Here is a 26,832-nt window from a genome sequence, read left to right on the forward strand (position 1 = left end):
TCAGTAAATATAGGTCTAGATCTCCTTGTCTGTTGTATGAATATGCATGTTAGATTTACCACCTAGTATTGAACATTTATTTTCAGTTAGTCTCTATTATTTAATAAATAGTGCTACCTAGGCCTCCCTGTATATACACCTTCTCTGTCTATACATCATGGAACATTTATCCAATTATTTTCCTAGAATATATTTCCAGAAGTTTTAAGACAGAGGCCATGCACACACCTAAGCTTTTTTATTCTTATTGCGAGATTGTCCATTAGAGAAGTTGAACCAGCTACACTCCTGGGTCAGTTTTCTTTTGCTATCCTGACACTGAATATTATAATTTAGTTAATATTTGCCAGTGTGATAGACTAGAAGTGTTATTTTTGCTCCTTAACTGTTGGCATTCTTCAGTGAATTGACTATTCATATCCTTGACCATTTTTCTTCTAGGTTAACAGTATACTATTAATTTGTTATTGATAAATTATTGTGTCCAGCAGATCCCTTTATGACCCTGTAATAGTAAGCATAGTTGTATTCCTTTCACATGGATAAGAAAAAGAGGTTTAAACTCTGAGCCCTTCTGAGACTTTTGTTGATTACACTTTTGTTGTGCCATCAAAGGACAATTTTGTTTAGAGCTAGCCTTCTAAAATGGCATACTGAGTGATTGAAATGTGAAGTGAAAGAAAAGGTAAGAATTGGAGTGCCATCACCTCCAAATGTGTTTTATCTCCAGTCTTTTCATAGTTCATTTGCTATGAAGATGCTGTTTATATCAGCTTACCATTTTCAACTCAAGGTGCAAAAAACCAGGGACACGATTCCTGAAATTACACTTAGGCTAAAATTCACCCTTCTTGTTTTTAAGTGATAGATACTTCTAGTAACATTATTTTCTAGTATATCAGACTTTGAACCTGATAAAGTAGAAATTTGGGCAAATGTTTATTTGTGTCATCCAATTAATGGTCCCTAGCATTACACTTATTTTTAATATAGAGTCATAACTGGAAACAGTAAATGGAGCATCTTTATATCTGAAATATGAGTGTGGTCACAAAGGCCCAAGCCATTGTCCCTGTAGTAACATTGCTACTGCATATTTTAAGATAAAATTCATTACAGTGAGATTTTACTGGTATCATCTTTCTTTGTAACCTTAATATTATTACTTCAAGGAATATACCATAATGGATAAAGATTCCTTGGTGAAGGCTTTGAAGACACGGCTAATATAGTAATTCGGTACTGCATTAGTTTTGTTAGTTTCCTAGGAGCACAGTAGTGAATACGTCTTGTTTGTTTCTCTGTTGGATGTTTTCAAGCCCTCTTAAGGAAGTAATGAGGACAAAAGACTGAAAACTTTTCCATGGTAGCTATATGGATGCAATGGTAGCTATAATAGGAATTCTGTTGCTTCATGTATCTAGCAAGACAATATTAAAAACATTTACTGTACACTGTTTCAAACTTAAGTTACCTCCTATCAGTTTATATTTGTGGAATCTGGTAATCTGGTTTCTTTTGCATCAAAACACAAATCAAAAACAGCTTACCATTTTTCAGACATTTGAAATAACTAATTTAGGAATACTCCAAATAGAAACACAATTACCTGCATATTTTTTCAACAAAAGAGCTAAATGGCACTAAAGTTCTTTTGAACAGAACTCTCTTTGTTTTTTTTAGCAGAATAAAATCCTTAACATTCTTCTTTCACAAATAATCCATTTAAAGTAGGGCCTCTTTGGGAGAAATATTTCTTTCTACCTCTAATCTCATGATAAATATAGGTGTTCTTAACTCCTAGTAGCCTACAGAAAAAGTATGTACATACCCAGATCTAAAGATTTCTAAGATCTTGATACCTAAAAGTGATTAAAAATAATCTCCCAGTCGTGGTGTGCCTTAGGCCAGGCTGCTGTGGAGGCTCTGTCTGTACATGCGAACTGGGACTTGCTTCGTTCTTCCTCTAATAAGATACCTTTGGTATATAGCATCTGTAACTTGGAATTCTACGTTAGTCATCCTGAACCTCTCAAAGCAGATTTCAGAGTTTTAGAGACACAAAGATTTTATTCCCAGGCAGTCTTTGAAGTTATGTTTTCTAATTAAGGCTTTATAAAATTATAGATGGGCTAGTAGTCATATTTTAAAGTTTCTTCCAGTTCTCTAACTCAACACCCTTCACACCAAAAATTATGGATAAAGAAATAAGTTACTATGTAACATTTATTTAGTACAAACGTAGATTGTAGAATTTCAGCCTACACACTATTACCAAAAACTTTTCTGATGATCATTGCCAATTAAAGAGACATTTTTAGTCATAACTACTTTCAGTAATTACGAAGCCAAAAATGCCTTCTGAAATCCAGGAAACTTGGTGTACACATCACAATAACATAGTGATAACATCCTTATATGCAGAAAAATGATATCTTCAAAGTGACTAATTTTAAGAGCTCTGCCCCCAAATCATTAATGTATTTAATTCAAAATACATGTAAACCTAGTTCTTATGTTTCTCTAATGAATGTAATAGACTTTATGTAAAACAAGTTGTTAAACTTAGGAATAAATCTTAAAATTGAAGCATAATAGACATATTTTTCGATTCTTTTCTGCCTTTTGTTAATATTCTATAAAACAAAATTATGAGTAAAAGTTAAGAAAATAGGACTTAGAAACTGTCTGTGTAGATGGAAAAGGTGCCAGTTCCTTCAGAGACAATCTGTTTATCACTTCATTTCTGTTTATAAACATGTTTCATATTAGAAGGGTTTCTAGAGAACACTTAAATGAGATCTTACCAATTAATCTGATTGAGGATTCTAGGAATAAGAACTATTTGACTCTATTTATAAAAGATGTGTCAGGATAATTTGATAGTTAAAAGCAGAGGTTGCAATTTAAATTTAGTAAAAGAAATTTAGTTAGAAATTTAGAAAGAATGTAGAATAATGAAATGAAATCAGATATACGGAAAGGTTGGTTATTTTTTAAGTTGGCTTGTATTCATGATAAAAGAGTTGAGTATAATAGCAAAAATTTTCTTTTTGTAGAGAAATCTTGACACACAACAAGCCTTCTAATATCTCTGTATAGTATTTAACTACAGAAACGCTGGACTAGATGGCCTCTTTGTGCCCCTTTTACGCTTAATGCTCCATGATTTTATGCTTTAAGACGTTATCTCTGTAAGAATACATGTTGTAGGAAAGGAGGGAGTAGTTCTTTTTTCCAGAAAACGCATGCTTTGGTCACTTGATGGACATAGGCCAGTGTTAAGTAGAGTGAAGCACCTTGTTTCCCCACATTTCTCCTCTCTGTCATTAACCTGGATATGATATCTGGAATGTGGACTAAAACTCTTCAACACTGTATAAAACCTACTAACCTTTGTGCATTTGGTTGCTTAGCTTTTTAAAAACATCATTTCTGAACTGAAATAACTGAATACCATTCTGTTTTGGAGGTTACTGGATATGGATTCTTACAGTTCTGTTTTTCTTTTTAAGGTTGAAGAGATGGTGCAGAACCATATGACCTATTCATTGCAGGATGTAGGTGGGGATGCCAACTGGCAGTTGGTTGTAGAAGAAGGGGAGATGAAGGTAATGCCCTGCAGGCTAATTGCAGCCCGTTGCAGTCATACTGTATCATTATTATTGATCTAAGTAAGATAGCACTTACAGTTTTCTTTTAAGTGAACTGTTACGTATGATTGAAGAAGCTCTAAATACTGAGAAATAAAATGTCTCTTTGCTTTCCTGGTTTAGCTTTTACATAATTTTTTTATGATCATAGTATAAATCTGTACACAGATTTTTCTGTTGCACCGTGGCCTTGGAGAAAATGGGTTTTGATATGAACAGGTCTCAATTAGCTAATGACTCTCCGGATATTTCTCTCCCTTTAAATATACTGAATGTTGTGCCCAGGTGTTAACTTTTTTCCCCTCTTTGGTCTGTACCTCACTTCTTGTTCTTTCTCTCACTGCTTCTCTTTTTTGGGACATTGATTAGCTAATCTTGCTCATATCCCTAGCGTAAGAGAGTAAGAGCAAGGGACAAGAGACTGAGTGTTCAGTTGAAAACCAACAACAGTATCGTTGAATTTTGGATTACTTCATGCCTAAGGCACAATGCTAAAGATAAACAGATATTTAATAAGACTCCCTCCAAGCTGAAACTTTGGTTGGAAGGAGGATATTGACATTTAAAAGATACAACTATTTAGCTCTACCAGATAATACTGAATGAAAAGTACAGGTGAACAGTGGAGGAAAATTGAGAGAGATCTCAGATTTGAGACAGATTGTTTTACATCAAGGACTATGACTAGAAATGGAAACAAGGTTCTCACAAAGGTGAGGCGAGGGCATTTATATTCAGGAGTTTTGTACAGATTTTTGACCACAGTTATTCTCACAAGTGAGATACAGTATTAGATGTTGGAATTTACTCTCCTCCTGAATAGGGAACAAATTAAGAAGTAAAGGAGGTAAGCAAATGAGAGACCAGCATGTTAGTTAGAAGCTGGCAGTCTGGTTAGAGAATGGTTAGAGAGCAGAAAGACCAGCTGTCACGAGGCCTTACTAGTACGTTACCCCAGAATGAAACATAATATTTCTGACATAACTAGGTAATCAGAGGCCTTCCCCCACAAGAGCGTGCCCCAGAAGCAGACCAGCATACATCCTGCCCGCAGGAGAAGGGGTTCAGCCAAGCCTGCCTGACTCTCCTGTGTCCACCATTCAGGTGTCCCTGTTTCCCCGCCAAGGAGGGGCAGTGAAAGGGCGAGGAGAAGCCGGGAGCCACTGTCTGAGTGGAGGCCCTTCACCTGAAGTGAGCGGTAGAGAAGTGCTCCTACAGCTTGAGAGAGAGAGCCGCTGGGGCTGGTTCATGCGGTGCATAAAATAACCCACTAACAGAATGTGTTACTGTCTGTAGCAGTGAGCCAGCCACTGTACACAGAGTGACATTTTAGAAGGACTAGGCTCATAGGGATATGAAACTAGACACCACTTAGGAGATTCAGGTACAAGGTGATGAAAACATACCTTAAAAAGATACACAATAGTAGAAAAGTCAAGTTTTGGCTGTCTTACAGATTACTAATAAGCTTAAAAGCTAGGTGAAATGTAAGGGAGGAAATCAAAAGTCTAGAGTTTCCAGTTTTGGTTACTGGAAAAATATTATCAGTCCCAATAACATAAATAAATATGTAAGGAAAGGTACTTTGGAGAGAAATTAGGTGAAATGCCTAACAGTGTCCGGCCCCATAGGCACTCCATAAATTGAGAGCTGGTTTCCTCTGTGATAACCTGTTTATTTTTCAAAGAACTTACTGCAGAGCTGTCTAAAGTACCAAATCCTCTATAATTTTGAAGTAATTAATTTTGTTCAAGAGTTTATACAGTCTCAGTATTTAAAGCAAGATAGATCTTAAGGCATGCAACCTCAGTATTTAAAAACAAGATATCATTGATCTTTATGCGATGTTAGCATTCCATCATTGGTTCAACAAATAATTGAGTGCCTTCTGTGTTTCAGATACTGTTCTAGATGATGGGGATACAGCAGTGAACATATTATCCCTTAGGACATAATGTTCTAACCAGCTGTATTTGGCCTTCTTAGCCATGACAAATGGTCTTTGAGAATGTTCAGTAAATAATGTCTAATTTAAATTGATGTATTTATAGCTCTCACTCATTACATATACATACTTTGGCATTGTAGTGTTAAATATTTTTATGTATTGTCTTTGTTAATAATTTGAAATTTTAATTTTTCTTTTGGCAGAATGTTTATGTTCCATAAGTGTTTTTCAAACATGTTTTAAAATATATCCTCTAGGTATATAGAAGAGAAGTAGAAGAAAATGGGATTGTTCTGGATCCTTTGAAAGCTACCCATGCAGTTAAAGGCGTTACAGGACACGAGGTCTGCAATTACTTCTGGAATGTTGATGTTCGCAATGATTGGGAAAGTAAGCTGCCATTACTATATTTTGATAGTTTTTAATTTTAAATTAAATACCAAATCTAACCTGGTCTTCTTAATCTGAGCTATAGTTTTCAAAGTCATAAAAACTCCAGATAGTTATAGAAACTATCTGGAGAATCATACAGGGGACTGATAATACCTGAGCTTTTCATTGTACAAAATGCTTCTCAGTGAATTACAGCATTAATCCACTACAGTCCTGTGTGATAGGTAGGTAATAAAGTAAAATTCAGATAGCCTAAGTGACACGTTAAAGACCACAGAACTAGTTAGTGGAAAAGCCAAGGCTAAAATAAAAGGTTTCTATTTTATCATCTTTTTTTTTTTTCTATACTGCTTATGTGATAAATTGTAGATTAAGAGGGGGCTGTGAGGGGAGTGGTGTCAGGGGAGGGGAGTGTGTTCTCCTCAGGCTTACAAACATAGTCACCTAAACCTAGGTGAACATCTTATTCAACTCCAATAAATTAAGAATGACAAGAGAGGGAAGAGGTCATGGTGTTAGGGAATAATTTGTGCCCTAGTAATGAAGCCATGATTAGAATTGCTTTCTTGCAGTGGGAGCTGGATACTGGGCCCCAAAAAATGAGGTTTCCTGGTAATTAGGTCTCATTGCCACCATCTATAACCCCTAATACTGTATGAATACAAACTCCCTTCCATGTGGATGTAGCCTCGGTAGAGCAAGATCCTGTTCATTTTACTATAATGTCTGTGCATAATGTAAGTGAATTAGTCACATACTAGGAAATGGTAACACATTGTTTTGACTGCTAACATTTTCTCTTCATTGCAGCAACTATAGAAAACTTTCATGTGGTGGAAACATTAGCTGATAATGCAATCATCATTTATCAAACGCACAAGGTAAATATCTTTTAAAACCAACAGGATTCCAGCGTAGTTTGAACAGAGACATATAAAATACTCTCTAAAGTAAAATTTGGCAGGAAATTAAGTTGCACAAAAAGATTCAAAGACTTTATTAATCACGAATTTCATGTATTCGAAAAGTAAATCAGATTATTTAAACATTTCTGCTTTAAAGCAGAAATGGATGCAAAAACAAACCTGAAAAATATCCAAAACATTATGTTTGATGGCGATATATAGTAAGTCTGGAGAAGAAAGTACTCAAATCTACTTAATGTTTTTCTAGTATCTAGTCTCTAGAGGAAATAAATGAGTGACCAAATATGAATCGGTTTCCTGCGACAGTAATAGGAGAATGGAAAGTATGTTATTAGTCTGTGTTAAGACTCAAAAGTGAACATGATCTAAATGGATTATCTGACATCAGGGAAAAATTGCTGAGCATCAGCTATTGAGAGGTTGTTGGTCATGCCCCAGAACACAAAGAAGCATTGTCATTTAAATTGGTTTCCTTTCACTCCATTTCTTCCTCTGTTAATCTAAATATTTAAATTAGAGAATATTTCTCTTAACTTATTCTGCTCTATTTCCATTCTTAACATTGCCAAATATTATGTTGAATAAACAATAATAAAATTTTGGAGAGATCCACCAAAAGCAGTTTTGTACGTTATATAAGAAACATGATGATTCAGTAAGTACTTCATTTTTCTTTTTAAAATAATTTTTGAGTTGAATATTTGATAATATTTCCAGTTTTGTTATGTATTTCTTGGGCTAGTCTTGTTATCTGAGGCATGTAATATTTAATGACTCTGACTTAGGCTTCATTTACATGACAACTACTCAAAGGCATAACAGTGAAGATTCTGTTTTAACTTACTGATTTAGGGGATTTAAAGTAGAGTCTGAAATCTAATAGACTTTAAAATATTAGTCGCTCTGTAATGTGCAGTGAAAATAAATGACCAGTCATTTAGAATCAGAACGCACTTATTTTCTAAAGATAATTGATCCTGGAAAATGGGCTGCAGAAAATATTTTGCTTGTTAAGTAGTAGATGGAAGGGAGGAATATATAGCTCATATTAGGATTATTTCTGGAAAACTAAAACTAAAGATTATTAAAGTAATGTATTTTATATATAACAGAATTTAAATTACAGTTGTGGTTAGTTGAATAAATGAATTGTCGTGGCATAATTTTTTCAACAAAATCCAGTAATAATAGGGTTTCCCTGGTAGCTTAGTTGGTAAAGAATCTGCCTGCAATTTAGCAGAGACCCTGGTTCAATTCCTGGATCAGGAAGATCCGCTGGAGAAGAGATAGGCTACCCACTCCATTATTCTTGGGCTTCCCCTTGTGGCTCAGCTGGTAAAGAATCCACCTGCAATGCAGGAAACCTGGGTTTAATCCCTGGGTTGGGAAGACCCTCTGAAGAAGGGAAAGGCCACCGACTCCAGTGTTCTGGCCTGGAGAATTCCATGGTCTCTATGGTCCATGGGGTCACAAAGAGTTGGACACAACTGAGTGACTTTCACTTATCCTTATCACTTATCCAGTAATAATAGAATTCTTTCTCTTTAAATTTGGCTTCTTTCATAATACAGTCTTAAAGAGTGCTACTCATCTCTTGATACTCAAGTCATTCTCTTCGAATTTCTGTCTTATCATCATGTTTCTTGCATTCATTAGTTCTTATGTGGCCGCATTTTCATTTGTTTAATGGCATCACATACATTTGCCCAGCACTACTGTCAAAAACTTCATGAAATTTTGTGTCTTTAAAAGATGAACCATTTCCCTTTGCAAATGATCTGGGTTGCATAGATACCGAGTTGTTGACTGTTTATTAAATTCAGCAATCAGGAAAGACTGCATATTTTCTCTCAGTTACAAGTATGTAGTCTAGTTTGCAGAGACCTAGATTCCATGTCATTTCAACAGTATGTTTTTCCTTGCATACCATTAAGTTGGAAGATTCAACCAAATTCTTGATATGATTTTGATATCAGTGGAGCATCATCTTCTTTGCTCTGAACAGTTAAAACAGAGGCATAGTACTATACTTAAAAATGGTCTCATGGCTGTGGAAAGGGCTGATGGGGAGTGATTGCTTAATGGGTACAGACTTTCTGTTGGGAGTGACGACACATTTAGAGCAAGTGGTGGTGTTTTTGTAACATTATAAAAATAATTAAGGCCAGTCAATTGTACACTTAAAAATTATAGCATTTTATGTTATGTATATGTTACCAAATTTAAAGAGAGCTATAAATAGCAGAATGTTATTCTTTTGATGTATTCTGCAAAGCCATTATTAACTCAGTTTTCATAATCAAATCCTTTGGTGGGTGCTTTCCATTTAAAATCTGACAAGTATTACCTTACACTAAAACATTAGTCTTACATTTGTTTCTTTGTTAGTTCCATATTAAATGTAAATAAAAAGTAGTTCAAATTTTCAGGACTTCCCTTGACAGTCCAATGGGTAAAACTCCACGCTTCCACTGAAGGGGGTGCAGGTTCGGTCCCTCGTTGATGAACTAAGATGCTGCATGCTGTGAGAGAGGGAAAAGGCACTGAGTTGTGGCCGACTCTCTACGACCCCATGACCTATACAGTCCATGGAATTCTCCAGGCCAGAATACTGGAGTAGGTAGCCTTTCCCCTCTTCAGGGGGTCTTCCCAACCCAGGGATCCAATCCAGGCCTCCCACATTGCGGGCAGATTCTTTACCAACTGAGCTATCAGGAAAGCCCAAGAAAACAAGTGGGCGGCACAGCCAAAAAGAAAACCAAAGACAGAGTTCAGACTTTTAGAATATTTGTGCTTCTTCCGCAGAGAGTGTGGCCAGCTTCGCAGCGGGATGTCTTATATCTTTCTGCCATTCGACAGATACCAGCTTTGAATGAAAATGACCCGGAGACTTGGATAGTTTGTAATTTTTCTGTAGACCACAGCAGTGCTCCTGTAAGTACAGTGTGTGAATGTGTTATGATTGTACAGTGTAGAAAAGCTAGAGACACAGCACAGTACAGGGCAGAAGTGACCAGCACACACCGTGCATAAAGATTGGCAATGCTTCTTAAATGTTTGTTTGTTAAAGTTGGCTTCTTGGAAGAGTACAGCTAGTAGTGTTACCTGAGAGCAACAGTCATGCCATGAAATCCCAGCAGGACTGTTTTCCTTTCCTCTTGAGGGTCGATGATGCAGCTGGATGGGTCAGCTGGTTGGGTCGCTAGGTAGGCTACTTCTCACAGTTGCCTCAAGCCGTGATCAACTGCAGGCAAAGCCACTGTGGTTTCTATCTCGTTTTAGCTACTTTACTGTTTATGAGGAGGGAAAACGTTCCTGATGTCAAATCAGCTCGGCATCTATTCTTTGTTTTTTTTTTCAAGAGACAAAGTTTAATGTATGCACACAGTTTTACGTGTAATACAGCATCACACCATGTAGGGCATTTACTCTTATTTTATACATCCAGAAATGTTTGAAACACTTCTTAAGGCTATAAAACAGAACGTAGAAAAATGAACAGGAGTATATTCAGTACTTAAAATAAGTGATATAATAAAGAATATAGAGTACTACTTTCCTTTCCAATACTTCAAAAGATGTATTAATATATATACTTTTTTTCTTTAACAAGTAACATCACAAATGATCACATCTTCACATGCTTGGAGGAGTATTTATATAGCAAGACTATTTTCATTTTTCATACACAAATTTTTTTCTAGTTTTGTGACAATGCAACCTTTAATCCATTCAAGTAAATTCAACCCCACACCCCACGGTTGCTGTCTCCCAGCATTCAGACATTGGCATGTGTCCTTTATTGGTGCATATAAGATTTTGTTGGAGATGATGAGTTATAATTTTGGTTAACTTAATGTAGAATTAGACCAGAAGAGGTTACAAAATACTGGATATCTGCTACACTGGTGTTGTTATTTTTTCCTTTGGCAGCTAAACAATCGGTGTGTCCGTGCCAAAATAAACATTGCTATGATTTGTCAGACCTTGGTGAGCCCCCCTGAGGGAAACCAGGAGATTAGCAGGGACAACATTCTATGCAAGATTACATATGTGGCCAATGGTATGTATTTTGTTTTTGGTGTTTGGTTGTATGGATGTTTTTCTTATGATCTACATGATAACTGACAGTTTGGACAAATACCATTTACAAATGTCATTTTAGTTTTTTATCTATTAGATTTAGTAATTTTTAATTTGGAGAGATACATATCAAAATTATTGGGACTCTTTCAAAATATACATGTCTGAATAACTACTGTATCAGAATTTCTGAAGCTCAGGCTGGAAAGGTAAATTTGTAAACTTCATCTTTAGATCACTATTACATGTACAGTTTTAAGAACCATTTTATTATATATATGTCGTATAGAATATTTGTGTAATTAGGAATATAAGCAACAGTGAGAAAAGAAACACTTATTTTTTCCCAGTTTTTCAAAGACCATTTAGTGACTTAGAAAAATGTTTATAACTTAAAGTTAAGTGGGATGAGAAGCAGCATATACAATACCATTTCAGTAAATTCTAAAGGAAGAAAATATGTACATATGAAAAGTTAAAAAGAAATGCTAATACTGACTTGTTGCTTGGTTGCTGGATTACTGGAAATTGTTGTTCTCTACTTTTTCACTTTATAATTTTGGGCTTTTGTAAAATAATAGTTGTATAAAATATTATGCTAATTTCAGGTGAATAGTTCGTTTTCTTATTGTCAGGCTTTTGTTTTCTAAATCTTTGTTCCCTTATCCTTTAGTAGCTGCTAGTTGCAAAGAGTCAGACACGACTGAAGCAACTTAGCAGCAGCAGCAGTGATGTATTTATTTCACGCTGGCCTAGGGCTGGACAACCCTGTTCATCACTTTTAATGATTCCTCACTCCACCCATTTCCTACCTGCAGTAAACTAGAGTCCCTCTAATCAAATGTTCAAACCTCCTTTATACAGAACCATCATTGCTGGTATGTTTACAGAGACAGTTATGCCTGAGCAAGTTACTATTTGATTGTAATAGAGTTTAATTAATAAATCTGCCTTTAGTAAGCTGAAGTGCTGAAACCAAGAACATTTTAGAACAGTAATAAATGCTTTCTAATTTGTTACCTGTTCTCATCTGGTGGTTGATACAGTACTAAGGACTGAGTGATGAAGACTTTTGAAGAGGTGCTGTTTCAATGTGAGGAATATTTTTTTTAAAGCAGAAGAACAAAATGAGTGCTTCCTGTTTGGGGAGTTACTTTAACAGTTTGCATTTTCCTTTGTCTCACAGTAAACCCTGGAGGATGGGCGCCAGCCTCAGTGTTAAGGGCAGTGGCAAAGCGAGAATATCCAAAGTTTCTAAAGCGTTTTACTTCTTACGTACAAGAAAAAACTGCAGGAAAACCTATTTTGTTCTAGTATTAACAGGTACTGGAAAATATATTTTATCCTTTTTTTTTAACTTTATTTGATTAACATGGCTCTTGCAGACATAATAAGTACAATTTCCCTTATTTTTCCCTTCCCAGAAAATACTTCTGGGTTTTTGTATATTCTTCCAGGCTTGTATGTATGTACTAACATATATCTTTGATTTTTTTTTTTTTTCCCCAAAGTATTGTCTTGCAGCTTGCTTTTTCTATTTAATATATCTTGACTATTAGGATATAGAAAGATAAAACTATATCATTCTTTTAACATTCTTTTAACATCTGTTGTATAAATGTTGTAAAATTTATTAAGCACTGGCCCATGTTAATGTCTGGCTGGTTCCATATTTTTATTGTCAAATAATGCTGCACTGAATATCTTTGCGCTAGGCACCGAAATCATTTTTTTTTAGTAAGTGGTATGTTAGCATGGTTCAGAAGTCAAAAGTTTGAAAAGATACACAGTAAAGTTTATCCCCTCTCCTAATCACCCAGTTTTGCACCATCACCGCATACCCCCACATACCACAGTGTATAGCTGCTACTCGTAGTTTCTTGTGTTTTTCCAGAAGTGTTTTGTTTTCACTTGAATAAGCAAGTACAAGTGTATTCCTGCCACATAGACACCTTTATTGTTATTGGTAAAAGGCTGCATACTGTAAGTGGGTTCTGCATCTTGCTTTTCTTAAGCTTTGTCTTGAAGGTCTTTCCACGTTGGTGCAGAGCTGCTTTATTCTTTTTTCTATGGCTGTGTAGAATCCCACTGTATGGATGCACGTACATTTGTCTAACCAGTTCTCCACTTGCAGACGTTAAAGTTGCTTCTAGCTTTTGCTGGAGCAAACAATATTGCAGTCATATCCATGTGTCATTTAGTTTGTGAGTAAATTACTAGCCGTGGCACTGCTGGCACTTCAGATGTCTTGTACGTTTGTAATTCAGATAGTGCCCTCTGTAGAGGTCGTATTAGTTTACCATCTCACCAGCACTAACATGTTGGGAGTACTATTTCTCTGACAATCACACAGTGTAGGAAATAAACCTTTCTGATTTTTTCTAACTCGGTAGGTGAGAAATATTCTCCCAGTACAATTTAAATTATAGTCCTCTTGGGAGTTTCCTGCTGGCCTAGTAGTTAGGATTCTAGGTTCTCACCGCCCTGGCCCAGGTTCAGTCAGTCCTTGGACGGGTAACTGAGATTCCACAAGCCACGTGGCACGGCCAAAAAAAAAAATTATAGTCCTCTTGTTACACATGAGTTCTAGCGTCTTTGCATCCAGTTGAGAACTACTTACATAATTGTCTGATTTCTGATTCTGTTTATACTGTTACTTCTTTAAAGAAAAAAAAAGGCTTAGTTTACTTTCAGATACCAACACAGGGATTATTGTATTGAAGTCCCAGATATGTAGCTTTTCCCAGGAAAATAGGTTACATGAAAATGTTAAACAGGTTCTGGTCTTCTCTGAATGGTTAGTGTTTGGGACAAAGTCTGACCTTTGAAGGAGTCTCTTAAAGCATAAGTGTACTACCTAAATGCAGTATTTTTAGAATATCTTATACAGTGTATGTGTGTGTATAAAGACAGAACTGGACTCTTTGAGTCCAGATTGAACTTCTTTCTGACAGAAAATCGGATTTTCATTTACCTACATTAAATCTTCATTAACCTAAAGTTACAGTTTGTTTCATAATAATTTGGGGAGATGTATGTGTGAACTGGATCCTAGCATTGAAACCTTAGGAAAGCTACCATTATTAGTTTGATGATGGAGAAACAGTAACTTTCAGTAGTGTATATCATCTTTAGAGAAATTCCATAAAGAAGGCCCAAAGATATTTAAAATTTACAACTTAAACTCATTTGACAAGGTATTTCTGAAGATAAGGCAGTCCTCTTTCCCATAGCCTAAGTAAACTCTTGATATTGTATAGCATAGTTTATACTGAACACTAAGACAAAGGAAGTTCCGGTCTGTGGGGTGCAGATCCAGAGACCTCTGCTTGACTCCCTTTTCGCTTCCTGTAGCACATTGTCTTTCTTGATTTTTTTCTAGCCTTCACAAGATTTCTTATGCCTCCTTTTCTGATGATACGTTTCAAATATGTAAAGTTAATAATTCCTTAAGGTGAAAAGTCCTTAAAATATAAAACTTCAGTAGAGATTCTGTGCATGCCATGGATTCAAACGGAAGGAGAAGTCTGTTCTGGTAGTCCCGCAGCTGTTAGTGGGCATGGAGTACTGAATGTTTTACTTGTTACTTTCTTTCCTACAGTGACTGAAGCAAGGCTGTGTGACATTCCATGTTGGAGGAAAAAAGTTAAAAAACAAAATTGAATGCTCTAAGCTGGAACATAGGATCTATAGCCTTGTATGTGGCCCAACACCTTGGCCTTGTGTTCAAAAATGAAGAAATACCGCAATAGCAAAGCTGAACATCTTAACACTAGCTGTCTTCTGCTAGATCTCCTTGCTCAGCATATAACTATAAATACATGTAAAATTACATGTATATGGCTATATTTTTATTTGCTTGCTCCTAAGAGAGAAAAAAAAAATCAACTTTGAATCACAACTAGGAATTGATGCTTTAATTTTTGGAAACTTTTTCAGAATTTTTAATTTACTGTGGTTCGGCCTGAGACCCTCAGTTGTGTCAGGCTCCGTGCGCAGAGGAAAAGCGGACGCACGTGGGGCACGCGCTTTCTGTGCGCCAGGTGCCTGGATGGGGTTCTTTTTATAGGCCCACAGTCAAGTCTGTGTCTGGAATTTTTTGACTTTTTTGCTTTGTATAATCATAGAATTCGTTGCTGCTGATTTCTATAATAATTCATGTTGTTATGTACAGTGTCTCTTAATAACTGAGGGCTGTCAATAACGTGTGATTTCGCCTTTTCTACAGTCTTCCTCCCATGAAGAACCTTGGTTCTGATGGAGAAAGAGTGAAAAGCTTTATTTTTTCTCAGATACCTTTATATTTCTATTGTATTTTTAGTTGTGTTCTGTGTGCTACAGGTTTTTTTCAGTTTATTACAAACACAATTTGGTAATTCCTGGATTGGTTCTGTCTGCCTCCAAACAGAAACACCTGTACAACCTTACTAGGTATAAACTACTTTCTGGTAAAACGGTCAGAATAAAATGAGCTCATGTTTTCCTGAAACACGTGAGAGGGCATACGGTATTGTTCCAGCAAATCTCGCTGTTTGACGTTTGATCCAGTATTTCTAGTATTCAGTAACGTATGTTTGTTCATTCTAATTTGGGTTGGTTTAAAAGCTATGTTACAAGATAGGCATAGAAAATGTGGGTATCACTCCTGTTTGCCTCTTGATCAGAAACTTTAGCAGGGCAGAAAAGAAGTCAGTGTGATTCGAACTGAAATTCTTTCTTTAGTTGCTGTAAGAAGTTAAATGTAAAATACCTTTTTTAGTTTGAGGCCCCCCTCTTTGAAAACCTTGACACATGGAGTTGAGGCAGGGAATGGAACTCATTGAAGTAGAAATGACTGCCCACTTCAGAATCTTCATTTTGTTTATACACAAGTGTGCTTACATAAATCAGAAGCATTTTGTAGATGCTTTGCTCACTTGTTCATCTCTATAGAAACACAGAAACCAGACCCATTTTGTAAAGCAGAAAGTCATGTCATGTGGAACATGTCCTGTATATATTTCATACATGATAATGGAGTCTTAATGATAAATGCAAGGTGATAACTTAATGATGGGATTAGTCTGATCACTTAATATACACAATCCTGGAAGTTAATTACTTGCATCAGATATAGTGGTATTTATTATTCTGTACAGAGAGAAAAATACATATAAAGCATATGCTCACATTACATGCACGTAGATTTCATGCTCCATAAATCTTTTCTATTTTTTAATTTACCTTTCTCTAAATGATGTGCATGGAATATGCCTTATTACAGAAAAAAGCCGTTCATAATTTGACTACGTGGAGAAGTGCCTATATGGTGGTAATGCTAGTTAAGGCAAATAAAACAAGTTATCTTATCAGTTTACTACATCACCGTTAATATTTTATATCGTGATGTTTAAGAAAGAAAAATTTATACCTCAAATGTGTATTTTATTTTACAATCAGTTCTGCAGTTGGGATGGGAGGGTTGGGGAGGGAAGGTTTATTCACCATAGCCACTGATGGGAATCTTCAAAAATATTCTATATGCCCACTATAAATGTTTCTCTGTTTGCCACTTCTGATAACTATCATGACTAAATTGGATAGCTTTATTTTACAAAGGTATGGACAGTTTACAGAGCAGTGTCTAAATCTTCATTAGTTGCATTTGCACTAAATGATACACTTTTGCAATTCTGTAAATAAAATGATTACACTAAAAATATTTGTATTAAGAAAAGAAAAAGATACATTTTATCTTCAGATAATTGCACTGGAACTTCACTAGGGTTAATCCTGCCCAACCAGGTTTAGAAAATGAGTTAGGGAATATGAAGGAAGTTTAAAAGAAATCAAAATTTGGAGCTGTACTAGCCCTTTAGACAACATTCAGACCCTCTAGAATTATTTCCATATGGCTAATTCCAACATGCTGAAATACATGATGTTTTCTTATCTACAGTTATTTCCTACTTACCTTCCCCAAGCCAAAAAAAAAAAAAAGATTTTACTCTTTTCTACTCAGTTGCTCTTTTGTACTGTGATAGAAACATGAAAAGTACTGGCGATGAGGGGATTTGTCCCTGAGTTCACACTGTACAGTTCAGGAGAGCACGGTGTTTCACTTGAAATTCAGGAGTCCTGATTTTGAGGTAGAGGGTATGTCATAGCAGCTCTTGATTTGGGTTCGCCACAGGGGGAGCCAGACCAAGGAGGGCGGTGACTAGGAGGAAGGTAACAATACAAAAGGAGGAACAGGAGGAATGAGGTTCCCGTTTCTTCAGTTTCATCAGCTAATTTGTACTCCTCTACAACATCAGTGTCCATTGCTATTGAGAAAATTTTAGTTGGGCTGAGCTGATTCTCTTGTGAAATTGTGCTGGTTATCTTTAAACTTATTAGTTGTTGTCCAGTTAAACACTTTTCACCAGTATTTCATCCAGAAGTTGTACAGACGGTGTATTTCGATTATTGTCATTGTTCATCTACAAACTCAAAACATAATCATTTTACGTACCTTGGGAGTGTGTAGAGTGTAACTATTCTAAATAGCTTTATGATCCTGATGATGTTTTTAAAAAATAATAAAGTTGAATCTTCCATGTTACAATCACAAAATTAAAACCAGTATTTAAAAGTGGAAAAGTATTAAAATATTATGGACAAATGTGCTTGCTTGGTTGTTTTTCTTAACCCCCAGGTATGGACCTACATAATTCTACATAATTCTCAGTTAGCTAAGAGCTTGAAATACTCCAGTTCAATGGTCTTCAAATTATAGGTTGTAACCCCAGTTGGGCATCAAGGAAACTACTGAGTTGTTACCTAAAAAAAAATTTAACAGCATGGAATAGACCCAAATACATAGGAGGTTCAGGTAAATATTTTTTGAATCTTTTCACATATATATGTGTATGTGTGTATATGTATGTACTGTATATACACACATATACGTGTGTATGTATATGTGTTCGGTCGCTCAGTCATGTTCAACTCTTTGCGACCCCATGGACTGCAGCACGCCAGGCCTCCCTGTCCATCACCAACTCCCAGAGTTTACCCAAACTCTTGTCCATTGAGTTGGTGATGCCATCCAACCATCTCATCCTCTGTCCTCCCTTCTCCTCCGCCTTCAATCTTTCCCAGCATCAGGGTCTTTCATATGAGTCAGTTCTTCACATCAGGTGGCCAGAGTATTGGAGTTTCAGGTTCAGCATCAGTCCTTCCAATGAATATTCAGGACTGATTTCCTTTAGGATGGACTGGTTGGATCTCCTTGCAATCCAAGGGACTCTCAAGAGTCTTCTCCAACACCACAGTTCAAAAGCATCAATTCTTCAGTGCTCAGCCTTCTTGATGGTCCCAACTCTCACATCCACACATGACCACTGGAAAAACCACAGCCTTGACTAGACGAACCTTTGTTGGCAAAGTAATCTCTGCTTTTCAGTATGCTGTCTAGGTTGGTCATAGCTTTTCTTTCAGAGAGCAGGCATCTTCTAATTTCACTGCAGTCACCATCTGCAGTGATTTTGGAGGCCAAGAAAAAGTCTCACTGTTTCCACTGTTTCTCCATCTATTTGCCATGAAGTGATGGGACCAGATGCCATGATCTTTGTTTTCTGAATGTTGAGTTTTAAGCCAACTTTTTCACTGTCTTTCACTTTCATCAAGAAGCTCTTTAGTTCTTCTTCACTTTCTGCCATAAGGGTGGTGTCATCTCTGTATCTAAGGTTATTGACATTTCTCTTGGAAATCTTGATTCCAGCTTGTGCTTTATCCAGCTTGGCATTTCACATGATGGACTCTGCAAAGAAGTTAAATAAGCAGGGTGACAATATACAGACATGACGTACTCCTTTCCCAGTTTGGAACCAGGCTGTTGTTCTGTGTCCAGTTCTAGCTGTTGCTTCTTGACCTGCCTACAGATATCTCAGGAGGCAGATAAGGTGGTCTGGTATTCCCATCTCTTGAAGAATTTTCCACAGTTTTTATGGTCTACACAGAGGCTTTGGCGTAGTTAGTGAAGCAGAAGTAGATGTTATTCTGAAACTTTCTTTTTCTATGATCCAACAGATGTTGGCAGTTTGATCTCTAGTTCCTCTGCCTTTTCTAAATTCAGCTTGAACATCTGGGAGTTCACAATTCATGTCCTGTTGAAGCTTGGTTTGGAGAATTTTGACCATTACTTTGCTAATATGTGAGATGAGTGCAGTTGTCCGATAGTTTGAGCATTCTTTGGCATTGCCCTTCTTTGGGATTGGAATGAAAACTGACCTTTTCCGGTCCTGTGGCCACTGCTGAATTTTCCAAATTTGCTGGCATATTGAGTGCAGCACTTTTCACAGCATCATCTTTCAGGATTTGAAATAGCTCAACTGGAATTCCATCACTCCACTAGCTTTGTTCGTAGTGATGCTTCCTAAGGCCCACTTGACTTCACATTCCAGGATGTCTGGCCCTAGGTGAGTGATCACACCATTGTGATTATCTGGGTCGTGAAAATCTTTTTTGTACAGTTCTGGTTATTCTTGCCACCTCTTCTTAATCTCTTCTGCTTCTGTTAGGTCCATACCATTTCTGTCTTTGCATGAATGTTTCCTTGGTATCTCTACTTTTCTTGAAGAGACCTCTCGTCTTTCCCATTCTATTGTTTTCCTCTATTTCTTTGCACTGTTCACTGAGTGCAAAGTGAAGTGCTGAATGAAAGCTTTCTTATCTCTCCTTGCTATTCTTCGGAAGTCTGCATTCAGATGGGTATATCCTTCCTTTTCGCCTTTGCCTTTCACTTCTCTTCTTTTCTCAGCTATTTGTAAGGCCTCCTCAGACAACCATTTTGCCTTTTTGCATTTCTGTTGTGTTGTGTTTATTGACAAATAGTATTGTCCTCATGGCACGTTTTTCAAGAGCAGTTCTAACTTTGTTCAGTTTTTGCCTTAGGCTTGACTTTGGAATATAACCTGGAAATGTGGTATGGTTCTAACTAGCTATTTCCAGCTGTTTCTGTAAGATCGCTCAGATTTTCTTGTCATTGTTTTGATTACCACCACAGGGCTCTCACTATGTTACCATTTGCACTGTCTTCCCATAAAAATTTTATGAACCTTCTATATCTGTACACTTTGAATAGCCTTAAACAATATCATAAACTATTTTGTGTGGCCTCCTTGTTCTCCTTCAGAGAATTCTAAGAGTTTAGTGCTAGAGCAGATCTTAAAGATGTTTGAAATTACTCAAGATTCCCAACCAAGATTTTATCACCCAAACTTTATGATCGTTGAGGTGCCAAATGAGGACGTCTAGAACAAATCTTAAAGATGTTTGAAATTACTCAAGATTCCCAACCAAGATTTTATCACCCAGACTGTATGATCATTGAATTGCCAAATGATGTCTCCACGTGTGCCACACACCTCACCCACATTTTATCCAACCTCTCCCCTTACAACCCACTGGGTGGCAGCGGGTGGTGGTGATGGTAGGTGGTGGTACCACTCATAAAGCTAAGAAAGTGGGCCAGGGTTCCAGGCCCACTGAGTAACTCTCAAACGCTCAAGTCTTCTCTCCATTAGACTACTTTTTAGTGTCTTACATGTTAATATTTAATATCTATAATACAGCGTTTGACAGAAGAGAAGAGCTGACAGCCTTGAAGACTAGAACTTTGGGGTAAAGGTCTTAACACCACACTTCAGTATTGGCTTCACAAACCTACAATACCTGTGTTACCAAACCCTGCTAGATACATAAATTTTGTCTTAAAGTTGAAATTTGACCATTATTTAGCACCTCAACTTCTGTCTTCTGGTTTGCAAGGATGAAACATCATCACAAACAAGCCCAAGGAGAATGTTTTAATCTTGGATTTTTCAACCCAACGATGAGCCCCAACATAGCTGTCACTTTGGTGGACAGCCTACTGCAAAATGACCAGTGAGGCAGTGACTGAAACACGCTTTGGATCCACACCTAGTCAGCTGACTGTAATTCTTTAATATCTCTGCTCCTTGTGATTGGGAGACCTAAGTGGTACTTGGGCCCGGCGGCAGGGAATCCTTGAATGGTAGCTAAGTCAAGATGTAGTCAACATCCAGCCGTTTCAGCAGTGTCGATAGACAGCACGAACCATACAGCGCGGAAAACGAGTTGCAGAGGAAATGTGTATTGAGCAGCTGCTACATACCATGCAGTGTTCTAGGATTGGGAATGGATACGAGCCACGTGGAGCCGGCATTGTTTCTGCCATAGCCAAGCTTTTTAGAAATGTATCTACACTAAAAAGAAATAGGCTGTGTAAGCAAGAGCATTGTAATAAAGTGCATTAATGGTAGACTTACCCACATTGGAGGTGTGTGAAAGTCTTTGATTTCTCGGTTTTCAGTTGTGGCCTCGAGGTAAATAGGACCTGGATTGTTGCTGTGTTTTTACAAGTTCAACTTCTGGGCATGGCAATAGCGGGAAATTAGTAAGTCAGCTGTTCTACTCTGCCAGTTATTTGAATTTAAAACTATAGTTAATTTGTGGCTTGTGACTGTCTTTTCATTCCTAACATCCAGTAGATTTTTCAGTCCCTTTTAAGTGAATTTCTCCCCATGTTTCTGGATACCATGTTTTCAACGTACTGAAAGGGAATGAAATTTAGAGGCCAGAAGACCCGAGTTTTTCTTGGTCTCTAGCTTGGAATGACTTGATCTTGCCATCATTTCAATGTCTCTACATCTATTTTTCTCTATATAAAATAACATGAAGTCACCTACACTGCAGAATTGTTTGGGGAAGAGTGAGATAATATATTCAAAATGCTTTGAACTCTACGGCACTGTGCAAATGTAAGGAACAATTTGGTCAACCACAAATACATGCCTACATACTGTCTTTTGAGTGCTGAAGGCATGAAGCTGAGTAAGACACAATATGACCAAAGGGACACACATTTGGGGGCTTTGAGTCAAACATTAAGTCACTCGGTCTATGTGGGGTTTAGCCTACAGGGTATGTCTGGTAAGGGAGAAAGCCAGAGAGGCAGAGGCAGTTCATGGAAAACTTGGCTCTGTGAAGTAGCTTATCTTTTTACCAGCAGGGGGGGCACCAAGAGCCTTCTTGAGCATTGTTTTACACATCTAAGAAAAATAAGTGGGACTTGGTTCCTGATTTGGATATGGAATAAGTCAACCATTATTGATGTTTTTACTTGTGTATAATTCTCATGCTAATATCAGAGATAGTGACAGTTATGTCAGTAATGTGGAAGTGATAGTGCATCGAGCTGCCCAGCAGTCGCTGCCGTGTGTGTAAATGAATGGGGAAGCACTCGGAGCTGGAGAATCAGGGTAGCGATGAGAGTCTCCTACGTGATCTCTGCTGCTGATCAAGTAATGCATTCATACCTAATGTCTTGAATGTGCATGCTGTCACTTCAGTCGGGTCCAACTCTTTGTGACCCCATGGGCTGTAGCCACTGGGCTCCTCTGTCCATGGGATTCTCCAGGCAAGAATACTGGAGTGGGTTGCCATGCCCTCCTCCAGGGGATCTTCCCAACCCAGGGTTGAACCCAGGTCTCCTGCGTCTCCTGCATTGCAGGTGGGTTCTTTGCCACCTAGGAAACCTAATGCCTCGAATATCTAAAGCTAAGTGTTTCAGCAGTGCCTTTATCTCCAGGCCTGAGTCCACATTCCTGGACTTAAGTCTGGTAGATGGATTATGTAACTCCTAGGACATTGCTGTTGTATTATTCTAGCAGCTCTACTAATAAGCTAGATTAGCTTATCAGCCCAGTTGACTCATACATGAGGAGAGAGTAAATAAAAGCATTTTCTGGAATATAGGCCTTGAAAAGGGGCGGGGGGGAGTGAAAATGTTAGTCGCTCAGTCGTGTCCAGCTCTTTGTGACCCATGGGCTATAGCCAACCAGGCTCCTCTGTCCATAGAATTCTTCAGGCTGGAATACTGGAGTGGGTTGCCATTCCCTTCTCCAGGGGATCTTCCTGACCCAGGGACTGAATCAGGTCTTGTGCATTGCAGGCAGATTCTTTACCATGTGATCCATCAGGGAAGCCCAGATAAGGCCTTGAAAGTGAAGTCACTCAGTCATGTCCAACTCTTTACGACCCCATGGACTGTAGCCTACCAGCCTCCTCTGTCCATGGGATTTTCCAGGCAATAGTACTGGGGTGGATTGCCATTTTCTTCTCCAGGGGATCTTCCTGACTTAGGGATCGAACCTGGGTCTCCCGCATTGTAGACAGATGCTTTACCATCTGAGCCACCAGGGAAGTCCCCAGATAAGATAAGGCCTTAGAAGCCAGCAAATCCAAGACTCCCAGTAGTCATGTACGGATGTGAGAGTTGGACTATAAAGAAGGCTGAGCGCTGAAGAATTGATGATTCCAAACTAGTGCTGGAGAAGGCTCTCGAGTCCTTTGGACAGCAAGGAGATCAGCCAGTCAACCCTAAAGGAAATCAACCCTGAATATTCATTGGAAGGACTGATGCTTAAGCTCCAGTACTTCAGCCACCTGATGAAAAGAGTCAGCTCTGACTCACTGGGCAAGATCCTGATGCAGGGCAAGATTGAAGGCAGGAGAAGGGGACAACATAGGATGAGATGGTTGGCATCACCGACTCAGTGGACATGAGTTTGGGTAAATTCCAGGAGATGCAGGGCAAGGAAGGCTGGTATGCAGAAGGGACCTCTATGGGGTCGCGGAGTCGGCAGTGTTGACTTGGTGACTGAACAAGACTGAGGGAAACACGAAGCCAAGGATCCAAGGTTTCACAGGGGCTAGTGGCAGAGCCACGAGTGGAATCCCCAGCTCCCTCAACACTGCTGTCTTCCTACTGTAACATATTTTTCTCTTTGGAATAAGTCCTAATTACAAGTTTATTGTGTTAGTCATTCAACAATAGAGGACCTTTACACTTAAGGTAGTGTACTAAGTTACAAGAAAAGACATGGTCCCTATCTTCAAGAGGCCTTGGTCTGGGGGAAATATGGGCAAGATTTACCACTGAAATATGGAAACAAAAAATTTCCACTTTTATTTGTACATGTTTTTATCATTTTAGTTTTGTTGTCTCTAATGGAGTAGAGTGCTCAAGTTTGTCCAAGGTTTGGATTCTACTGGCCTGGCTAGGTACTGTCCTAAAAGCAAGTTAAAGATGGACCTTTCCTCAATAGCTTTCCATTTAGAATTGTAACTATCCAGGCTGTACCAGCAAACCAGCTTCCAGCTTTGGCTGCTTACCAAGGGTTATGCAGTATGGGCGAGAGCATCCAGACTTGCTGATGGAGCCATGGCCAGAGGTGAGCGGGCTGCTCATACAGACCTGACTTGACTTTCCTAAGAGCAGTCAAGGTTTCAGAATGAGGTAGGTTGTTCATAGGTTGTACCCTAGATCCGAAGAGCCTGAGGCTACAGCCCTTGTCCCCATTGTGAAATGGGCAGGGAGGTGGGGCGCTGGCGTCGATCTCCTTTGTGACCCCCCAGGCTAGGAGACAGCTGGGGGGAGAGGTCCTGCCATCGCACATCGTTTAGGGCTAACAATACTCTGGGTTTGCTTTAGTGTCCAGGTTCTCACATACAATCCTAGCTGACTTTAGGGTGGCGACTGAGACAGACTTGCTCCCTTCCCCTGTCCCTCCCGCCTCATCCACTAAACCTTGTTTTCCATTTCAAGTGAAGTGAGTCGCTCAGTCGTGTCTGACTGCGACCCCATGGACTATACAGTCCATGGAATTCTCCAGGCCAGAATGCTGGAGTGGGTAGCCTTTCCCTTCTCCAGGGGATCTTCCCAACCCGGGGACTGAACCCAGGTCTCCCGCACTGCAGGCAGTCTTTACCAGCTGAGCCACCAGGGAAGCCCAGTTTCAAGTAACAGGAAAGCAGAGGAGGCAACCCAGGCTAGGTGACTGTAGCCTTCTCTTGGATCCCCGTCCTGACGCTTTCCCGCGAGTTTCCTTGACAGTACACACGCGGTGCCCGTGTGCTTTGTCAGCAGCTGGCACAGGGCCCTCCACCTTTAGGCTCATGGCCATCTGGCTTCAGAATTAACCAGTCAAATGGTTGGTGGAACGATCAGCTCCTTGCCTCTGGGTAATCCTACTCCAGTGCCACCATCCTGGGAAGTTCAAGTGCTAGGCAGTCAAACTCGGGGGCTAGAGGGTGGGGAAGGTAAAGGGAGGGAGGGAGTAGGGAGTGCTATCCGTGCAAACCTCTTGAGGGGTGGACCTTTGTTCCCTTTTGGTCCTCTACTGTCTTATTTGGCCCTTTGGTAGAGAGCAGAGACCAAGGAGAAGGAAAGTGAGGGGGATGAGGGGCTAAAAAATGCCTTTTTCTGGGACAGTCATACCATTCTTTGAAAATGTGGAGAACTCAGGTGACTTCGGGGGGGTGGGGAGGGATCACAGGTGGGAGACACAAACCCAAATAACATACTAGTTTCTAGTTCCTTATATCTCCAAGATTAATTCTTTAAGATTAATTCTAATTGTCTTCTTTTTATTTTTTTTAAGAGATAATAAATGATCATTGTTGCTTTGAGTCACTAAGAATAAGATGATATATTAGAAAAATATGGAACGCTTCACAAATTTGCATGTCATCCTTGCGCAGGGGCCATGCTAATCTTCTCTGTATCGTTCCAATTTTAGTATATGTGCTGCCGAAGCGAGCACCTAATTACCTAATTGTCTTTAATATTAAGCAGCATGTGGCCTCTCCGTGAGAGTCTGCTAACTGTGCGCTTCCGGATAGACACAAGTTTCTCATACAGCTTGTTCACAGTAATACCACGACGCTCACACTGAAATCCAGGACTATTAGAGCAGCAGCAACAGTAGAAACAGAGTCCTGGCCCCACACCAGGCCAGGGGTGTCAGGGTGAAGGCACCTACCGTGTAACTCCACCTGATTCCACCCCAACCCCTGGCGCTGGAGGCGCCAGGCTTCCCCTGGCCTTACAAAACAACTGTCTGAAAGGGCCACACCGCCCTCAGCAGCTCCCCAACTTGCTCAGGAGGAAAAGAAAAAGCATGTGTGTGTGTGTGAGGAGGCAGGGGTTCCATGCACATCATGATGAGAAGGGAATCTGCTGAAATCTAAACTAAATCACTTGCTATTTTCTTTTGGTTAACAGTATAGAAGTTTTCTATTATTTTTTGCTAACTGGGCAAAGTTCTTAACAAATTCAAGTCATGTCTGAATAGAAAGAGCACAGCTTGAGAAACTTAGGCCTTAAAAGTTGCTGCAAGCTGAGCTTACTGCTTTTGCTTCCGCCTTCTGCTCCCAGCGGTCTTGTGTGGAGGTTTTGCTGTTCTGCGGCCTCTCGTCTGAGCTCAGACCCTTCAATGTGAGAGGTTATCTCTGGACTTAGTTCGCAGCCTCTGAGATAAGGAAAACCCGCGCTGCCACATGGATCTCACTGCTCAGCCAAGCAGTAAGGAGATGAGATTCCTTCCCTGTCTCCTGCCCAGCCTGATGCTCTCTCGAGGGGGCCAACTGGACAAGTCACCTTGGGAGAAAAGTTCAAAATGATTTTCACATATCTGGGCTTGGTTCTTAGGGATTCATACACACCTGTTTAACTATGGCAGTAAAGTCAGAAATCACGAGTAAATGGGAATCAGCTTTTGAAGAGGCCTGGCTCAGCTATATTAAGCTGTACTCAGCTGGAACAGCTTATGCACACTCCTGCAATGGACATTTGGTTTTGGCCGTCCAATCTTTATGGCTTCTTCCTCTCAACTAACCGTCACACCCCCAATATCCAAAAGTAGTCCAGTTGAGATGATAAACCTGCACAATTCAAAGTATAAGAAAGACAGGCTTAATGCATATATTAAACCGGCCTGCT

General features: G+C 38.9%; 1 protein-coding gene across 3 annotated transcripts in view; it reads left to right on the forward strand.

Annotated features, from left to right (window-relative positions):
- Positions 1-21,321, forward strand: part of COL4A3BP (collagen type IV alpha 3 binding protein) — a 140,891-nt gene extending 119,570 nt beyond the window's left edge. For 2 of the 3 annotated variants that reach the window (XM_018053702.1, XM_018053701.1), the window contains 8 exons: positions 3,516-3,611; positions 5,859-5,991; positions 6,805-6,875; positions 9,726-9,854; positions 10,854-10,983; positions 12,190-12,326; positions 14,605-17,856; positions 20,796-21,321. In XM_018053702.1, coding sequence (XP_017909191.1) covers positions 3,516-3,611; positions 5,859-5,991; positions 6,805-6,875; positions 9,726-9,854; positions 10,854-10,983; positions 12,190-12,317 — 687 coding nt within the window. In that variant the 3' untranslated portion in view covers positions 12,318-12,326; positions 14,605-17,856; positions 20,796-21,321. The remainder of the gene's footprint in view (positions 1-3,515; positions 3,612-5,858; positions 5,992-6,804; positions 6,876-9,725; positions 9,855-10,853; positions 10,984-12,189; positions 12,327-14,604; positions 17,857-20,795) is intronic. The other variant, XM_018053700.1, reaches the window with a different exon arrangement.

Source organism: Capra hircus, chromosome 10, assembly GCF_001704415.2.
Source record: "Capra hircus breed San Clemente chromosome 10, ASM170441v1, whole genome shotgun sequence".
Taxonomy (NCBI): Eukaryota; Metazoa; Chordata; class Mammalia; order Artiodactyla; family Bovidae; genus Capra; species Capra hircus.